The following is a 7,570-nucleotide window of genomic DNA, read 5'->3' on the forward strand; positions in this document are numbered from 1 at the left end:
CTCTTCTGGAGGCGCCCTGGGGCAGAGCATTGTAAGCTTTGGGAAGCAGGGAGTTCAGCTCAGGGAAAGGAATTCTGGAAAATGAACAAGAAGCTAAGAGGATGGGCCAGTTGAGAGACTCTCCAAGGCTTACTCATAACAGCAGTTCTCAAAGTGTAGTCTGTGGAACCCTTGGAGTTGCTGAGACCCTTTCCCAGGATGCACAATGGAGAACTCTTTTTATCATATCACTACGATATTATTTGCACTGAGGTAATAGCAAGAATGAAGACTAAGGTGGCAAACTGCAGGGAGAGTTATTGTATTCTTCACCACCTCTTAATGCAGAAGAAAAAATAAGTCAGTTTCACTTAAACATGTCCTGGTTGAACTATTAAAAGTATTAACTTTATTAAATCTCCATTCTAGAGTTTACATTTTAAATATATGTGCTATGATTAAGTGGGAAGTACACGTAAAGCCCTCCTACCACATCCCAAACTAGAATGTCTATGTAAACAAAAATCATTTTGTGAGCTGTACTAACCTCTTTTTTATGGAATACCATTTTTACTTAAAACAATGAATGATAGAGTATCATTATGGAGACTTGGGTATTTAGCCGACACTTTCTCAAAAATGAATGTGAGCTCATCCCTTCAAAAAACCCATTGACAGTATTTTTGCCAATGTTAAAATGTCAGCTCTCAAGAGAAAGTCAGAAGTTTGGAGGACCTGCAAGTACCACCATCAGCGTGACAACTTCTCAATACTCAACCACATTTTCTGGTGGGATTTGTGGTAATATTAACAAATATGATGTTTTGATAATTTGTAATTATCAATGTGTCAACACTGGGAGATCTGTATAACTTGGTGAAACATGAATTATTATTTTCTAAATCATACATTAGCACAAGATCCATTCACTGTGCAACAAACACCTATGGATTTTAATGTAACAAAATATGAAATATTCCTGAGTGTTTCAGGTTCCACACTGCTAACAACCTTTAAGAATCTAACACTTGTGTCATGTTAGTGTAGCATCAAAGACAAGTATCCAAAATTATCTGAAAACTGTATTAAAAATATTCCTTCTACATATTTTGGGGGAGGCTGGGTTTTGTTGTTGTTGATGTTTTTGTTTTGTTTTTTGTCATATACTTTAAACAAAATTACAGATTAAACACAGAAATAGATATGAAAATCCAGCAGTCTTCTGAGACAAAGAAAACACTTGCACAAATGTAAAATGTAAAAAGATCCACTTTTCTAACTATAGTTTTATTTGGGAAAGTAGTTATTTCTCATTAAAGAAATTTTTGTTGTTGTTAAAATGAAATGGGTTATTAATGTTCAAATGAATTAAATATTTTTAAAACAGGTTTAATTTTTAATATGGTATTTTGGGGGGATAAACAATTTATTTTGGGGTTAATGAAAACATACAAGGGTATTTCAATAATTTCATGAAAAACTTGAGTTAAAAGATAACACGAACCCTTCCATGAATCTTTTGAAGATCCTCAGGCATTATCTACTGCTTTAGCAATGTAAAGTAAGGCAAATCATAACTAAAGCCAAAATGTTTCATTATTTTAGTTACACTAAGTATCCATTTATATTGTCAGAGCTAGGGCCCAGACCCTTCAAACCCATTGTACAGACTGGGTCCCCAGACCGTTCACACACCAGGCTGGGTCCCCAGACTCCTCACATGCCAGGCTGGGTCCCCAGACCCCTCACCTACAGGTCCATGCCAAGTAACTGGGAAAGATCCTGGAAGCTGCTGGCAGACGACAGGAGCTCAGTCAGCAGCAGCAGCAGCGGCGGCGGCCTCTTGGAGGGTCCCGGGGACACTGGAAGCAACAGCCTCCAGCAGCAGTAGTGACCTCCCTGTGCCCCGCCTTCCCCTAGGGGCATCCCGGGGGGGCGGGGGACCCTGTGGATCAGAGCCACTCGTTCTTTATATTTAAGTCCATAATTTCTAATATGGTAAATACTGACAGATATAACCCACATGAAAAATTACCTTTGGGGTCCTCACTAATTCGAAAGAGCCTATAGAGATACCGAAACGAAAATGTTCGAAAAGCGCTGACTTAGCTCCTGGGCCACCAGGATTCAGAGAGACCCTGTGACAGAGAACGATCCATAGGTGCAGAAGGACAGGGGTCAGGACAAGGTCTCAGGTCCTGGGTGAGGCTCTCCGGGTCTCAGGCCCGAGGCTGGTGTCTGGCAGGGAAGCCGAGCACTGGGGATCCCCAGGTCCCCGGACTTTCACTTCTCCCTCTCACAACCTGTGTCGGGTCCTTCTGCCCGGACACTGGTGACGCGGCCCCAGTCCTCACTCCCATTGCGTGTCCGGATTCTAGAGAAGCCAGTCAGCGTCGCCGCGGTTCCCGGTTATAAAGTCCTCACGGTCCCGCCGGGACTCAGATTCTCCCCCGACACCGAGGATGGGGGTCATGGCGCCCCGAACCCTCCTCCTGCTGCTTTCGGGGGCCCTGGTCCTGACCGAGACCCGGGCGGGTGAGTGCGGGGTCGGGAGCGAAACGGCCTCTGCGGGGACAGGCGCGAGGGGACCACCCGGCGGGGGCGCAGGACCCGGGGAAGCCGCGTCTCCGCCGCCCCCGGCCCAGGCCCCTCCCCACCTGGGCCACCCCCTGTCCTGCCTCCCCCAACCCACGCGTGAGTCGTGGTCCTTCCAAGTGCCGCCGCCCCTTCTCCGTCTCCCTCGCCCCCTCCTCCCTCCCGCCCATCAGCCTGGGTCCCGGGGGTCCCGGGGGTCCCGCACCCGGAGGAGGGTCGGTCCGGTCTCAGTCACTCTCCGCCCCCAGGCTCCCACTCCATGCGGTATTTCTACACCGGCGTGTCCCGGCCCGGCCGCGGGGAGCCCCGCTTCATCGCCGTCGGCTACGTGGACGACACGCAGTTCGTGCGGTTCGACGGCGACGCCGCGAGTCCGAGGATGGAGCCGCGGGCGCCGTGGGTGGAGCAGGAGGGGCCGGAGTACTGGGACGAGGAGACGCGGAAAGCCAAGGGCCACGCACAGAATTTCCGAGTGGACTTTCGGACCCTGCTCGGCTACTACAACCAGAGCGAGGCCGGTGAGTGACTCCGGGGTTCGCGTCACGACCCCCATCTTCCTCAGACGGGCCGGGGTCGCCCCGACACTCCGGGTCCCAGATGCACCCTGAGGCTGCGGGTCCCGCTGAGACAATCGACCCGGGAAGAGCCCGGGCGGCTTTTACCCGGTTTCATTTTCGGTTTAGAAATCGCGGCGCTGGGTGGGGCGGGGGCGGGGCCAGGGTCTCACACCCTCCAGAGGATGTTCAGCTGCGACGTGGGACCCGACGGGCGCCTCCTCCGCGGGTACAGTCAGTTGTCCTACGACGGCGCCGATTACATCGCCCTGAACGAGGACCTGCGCTCCTGGACCGCGGCGGACGCGGCGGCTCAGATCACGCGGCGCAAGTGGGAGGCGGCCGGTGCGGCGGAGCAAGTGAGGGCCTACCTGGAGGGCACGTGCGTGGAGTGGCTCCGCAGATACCTGGAGAACGGGAAGGAGACGCTGCAGCGCGCAGGTGCGAGGGGCCGCGGGGCAGCTCCCACCTCCTGCACACGTCCCCGATGACCTCCCACACGGGGGGGAAGGAAAAGGGACCGACGCTAGAGTGTCGCCCTCCCCGTGATCCAGAGGGAAAGAATCCTCACGGGTTTCCAGACCTGGTACGGACAGTGACTCTGAGGGCCGCCCTTCTCTCAGGACACTTAAGGGATGAGTCTCTCCAAGGCTGGAGGGGAAGACAGTCCCTGAAATACGGATCAGCGGTTCCCTTTGACCCCTGCGACAGCCTTGGGCACCGTGACTTTCTCAGACCTTGTTTTCTGCCTCACACTCAGTATGTTTGGAGGTCTGATCCCGGCTTTTCTGACTCTTAGCCTCCTCCCAGGTCAGGACCAGAAGTCCCTATTCTCTCCCTCAGAGACCTGGAGCCTCCTACCTTGGAGTTCTGTCTCACCCTAAGTCTAGAACTTTCCAAGGAATGGGACATTATCCCATATGTCTGTGTCCAGGCTGGTGTCTGGGTTTTGTGCTCTCTCCCCCACCCCAATTGTTCTGTCCGTTCTCAATACAATGAACGCTGCTTCAGTGGCCCATGGGAAGTAATGCAAAGTGTTTGAATTTCCTGATTTTTCTCCTCAGACCCCCCAAAGACACACGTGACCCATCACCCCATCTCTGACAGTGAGGCCACCCTCAGGTGCTGGGCCCTGGGTTTCTACCCTGCGGAAATCACACTGACCTGGCAGAGAGATGGGGAGGACCAGACCCAGGACACGGAGTTTGTGGAGACTAGGCCCGCAGGGGATGGAACCTTCCAGAAGTGGGTAGCTGTGGTGGTACCTTCTGGAAAGGAGCAGAGATACACGTGCCATGTGCAGCACGAGGGGCTACCCAAGCCCCTCACCCTGAGATGGGGTAAGGACAAGAATGAGAGATCAAGTCTTTTCTCAGGAAAGTAGGAGGCATTCTGGAGACCTTCAGCAGAATCCGAGCTGAGGCCTGGGGGTCAGGGCCCCTCACTTTCCCTTCCTTTCCCAGAGCCGCCTCCTCAGCCCACTATGCTTATTGTGGCAATCGTTGCTGGCCTGGTTCTTCTTGGAGCTGTGGTTGCAGGTGTTGTGATGTGGAGGAAGAAGAGCTCAGGTAGGGAAGGGTGAGGGGTGTGGTCTGAGTTTTTTGTCCCACTGGGGGGTTTCAAGTCCCAGGTAGAAGCGTGCCCAGCCTTGCTACTGGAATGTACCATCCACACACTTATGTACTTACCCAGACCGGGGCCCTGTGTGCTGACACTTGCTTTGTTGTAAACACATGGACATTGAAGACAGATTCATCACCATAATGGTTGTGGGGATGGGGACTAGCAATCAGAGGTCAGAGTGGAAGTTCTCTGCTGAGGACAGACATCCAGAAGGCCAGTTGGTCCAGTCTTTGAACATCTGCTTTCCTTATGTCTACTAATCCTACTGAGGGTTCACAGTCACAATTCTGGAAATTTCCCTAAGGTCCCAAATTAACGGAATTCCACTAGGACCGCAGGGAAAGGGACCTTCTCACAGGATGCTTTCTTCCCACAGGTGGAAAAGGGAGCTACAATCAGGCTGCCTGTAAGTATGGTGGGGTGTGAGCCCTGAAACCCTTGGGATAGTGTAGAAGAGAGCCCATGGGGAGCTCACCCACCCCACAGTTCCTCCTTTAGTCACAACGTCTGTGGGCTCTGACCAGGTCCTGTTCTTGCTCTACCCCAGGCAATGACAGTGCCCAGGGCTCTGATGTGTCTCTCACAGCTTGTAAAGGTGAGACTCTGGAAGGCCTGAAGTGGGAGAGAGAGTGGGGCAGAGGGACACGACTGGGGTATGGGGATTCTCTAGATTTGGACATTTTGAGCATGTGGTGGGCTGTTCAGAGTGTCACCACTTACAGTGATTTATATACATTTATTATTATTTTGTTCTACAGTGTGACATAGCTGCCTTCTGTGGGACTGAGTGATTCCCGATGAGTTCGAGTCCCCCCGCAACACCACCACTATGACTTCAAGAGCTCCTCCCTGGCTTCTCCTTCTGCAGCTGGCATCAGAATATGTCTGTGTGTCTGTGATACTGTTAGCATAATGTGAGGAAATGGGGAGACTGGCCCATCCCTGAACACCAAGACCCCTTCCCCACACTGACCTGCGTTCTCTTCTCTCATCAACTTTCCTGCTCCAGCAGAGGTGGGGCTGGGATGCCTCGATCCCTGTCTTAAATTTGTGTTGCACTGAGCCACAGCTTTTTACTTCCCTATTGAAAAGAAAAATCTGGAAATGAATTTGTTTGCAAACTCTTGCCATAGATGGGTTAATTAAAGGAGAGGAAGATTCTTAAAATTTGAGAGTGGAAATAAAACCTGAGAAGCTTCCAGAATCCGTGTTTGATGTGCTGAGTCTGTTGCAGGTGGGGACAGGGGAAGGCTGTGAGGAGCCGAGCATGGATGGGGCTTGTGCCCGGTTGGTGTTCAGTCCATAGCAGGCTTTGATGTGGTCATTCCTCAGCTGGGTCATCTTCACTGCTCCTTTGTCCTTGTCCCTTCATTAAAACCTTGTCCCAGCAGGACCTGTGATCAGAGGGACTCAGACATTGCCCTGCTTTGTCCTGTCTCCAAGACTGTGGGCAGCGAAGGCACCTGGGTCCTGCCCTCAGCCCCCACTTTTTATGTGCTTATATTTTGTGTCTTTTTTTCTGTAGAGGATTATGCCTGTTCTTGTTCTTGTGTTCAAGTTCTGGTCTCTTTCTTCTCTGGGTGTCCCCATCCCTGAGTGCACAGACACGCTCCTGCCCCGTTACATCTGTTCTGCAGGTTCCCCTGAACAGAACAAAGTTCCTCCAGATAGCCTATGACAAAGTCCTTCATGTCTTTCAAATCTTCCCTCCAGGGTCACCTTCCAATGAGAGTCACGCTGCCCTTTCCTGTAACAGCCCTCTTCCCTGTCCCCACACACCACAGTCCGGATCACCTTCCCCACGGCACTTACCACCTTGTAACATAAGCACTTGCCTTATTTACGCTGCTTGTAGTGCATCATTTGCCTCTTCCCACTAGAATACATGCTCCACGCGGTTGGCAATTTTGGTCAGTTTTTAGTTCACTGACATATTCTAGATACCAAAATAGTGTGTCAAATAGCCAGCACTCAGAAAATATTGGTTCAGTGAATGATCATTGAAGAGCACCTCCTTATTGTAGACACACTATCTTTGTTGTTGTAGCTTCAGACCAAACGCTGTTTTGTGGCAGCTACAGCACAATGTCCTCTCACACTGACATCAGTGTCACCTGTGCTCTTCTCACAAGTGCTGCTCTCCTCCCTAGTCCCACACCAGCCCTCCTGCACACTACAGCACAGTTATATTTCTCTCTTAAGAAAAGAAGAGCGAGGGATCTGTTACGATGGAGCAGAGAGTAACAGAACTGAGGACGGAGGTGCAGCCAGAACATGTAGGCCTGGAGGATGTTGAAAGGGTTTTTGAGTGAGAAACTTTTGAACAAAGACAGACCTGGTACAACTACTCTTCTGAAAGGATCAGGCTGACTGCTATGCTGAGAACAGGATCCAGAGGTGAGAGAAGAGTGAGGAAGGAAGAAAAAGCATGGGGAACTAGTCCAGTGCTCCAGGCCACAGGTGTCGGTTACTTCAACTGGGGTGTGAGCAGTGGACTGGATTCTGGACACATTTCAAAAATGGATTTCACAGCATTTCCCAATGGAATAAATCTAGGATATAAGAAAGAGGGAGGACACCAAAAATGTCAGACCATGTAATTAGAAAGGCAGAGTTGTCACCAGTGAAGATGGAGAAGACTCTGTCAGGAGCACATTTGAGGAAGGGACCTCACAGGCTTTCAGTTTAGGAGATGTTGTAGCTCAGATACCTACTTACAAATGCAGGTGAGGTGGTGAGGTTGGCAGTGGGACACACAAATCTTAGAGACATTGACGAGAAATGTCTGGGCTGGAGAAATAGAATTGGGAGGTGATGTC

At 50.9% G+C, this 7,570-nt stretch overlaps 1 protein-coding gene across 1 annotated transcript; it reads left to right on the plus strand.

The window, feature by feature from the left end:
* Window positions 1-2,434: 2,434 nt before the first annotated feature.
* LOC134378112 (patr class I histocompatibility antigen, A-2 alpha chain-like) lies at window positions 2,435-5,955 on the plus strand. Its single transcript, XM_063097083.1, has 8 exons — window positions 2,435-2,514; window positions 2,823-3,092; window positions 3,294-3,569; window positions 4,193-4,468; window positions 4,592-4,696; window positions 5,128-5,157; window positions 5,299-5,346; window positions 5,510-5,955. The coding sequence occupies exons 1-8, from the start codon at window positions 2,442-2,444 to the stop codon at window positions 5,512-5,514; spliced, it is 1,083 nt and encodes a 360-aa protein (XP_062953153.1). The 5' UTR covers window positions 2,435-2,441; the 3' UTR covers window positions 5,515-5,955.
* Window positions 5,956-7,570: the final 1,615 nt, after the last annotated feature.

This window comes from Cynocephalus volans, chromosome 5 (assembly GCF_027409185.1).
Source record: "Cynocephalus volans isolate mCynVol1 chromosome 5, mCynVol1.pri, whole genome shotgun sequence".
NCBI lineage: Eukaryota > Metazoa > Chordata > Mammalia > Dermoptera > Cynocephalidae > Cynocephalus > Cynocephalus volans.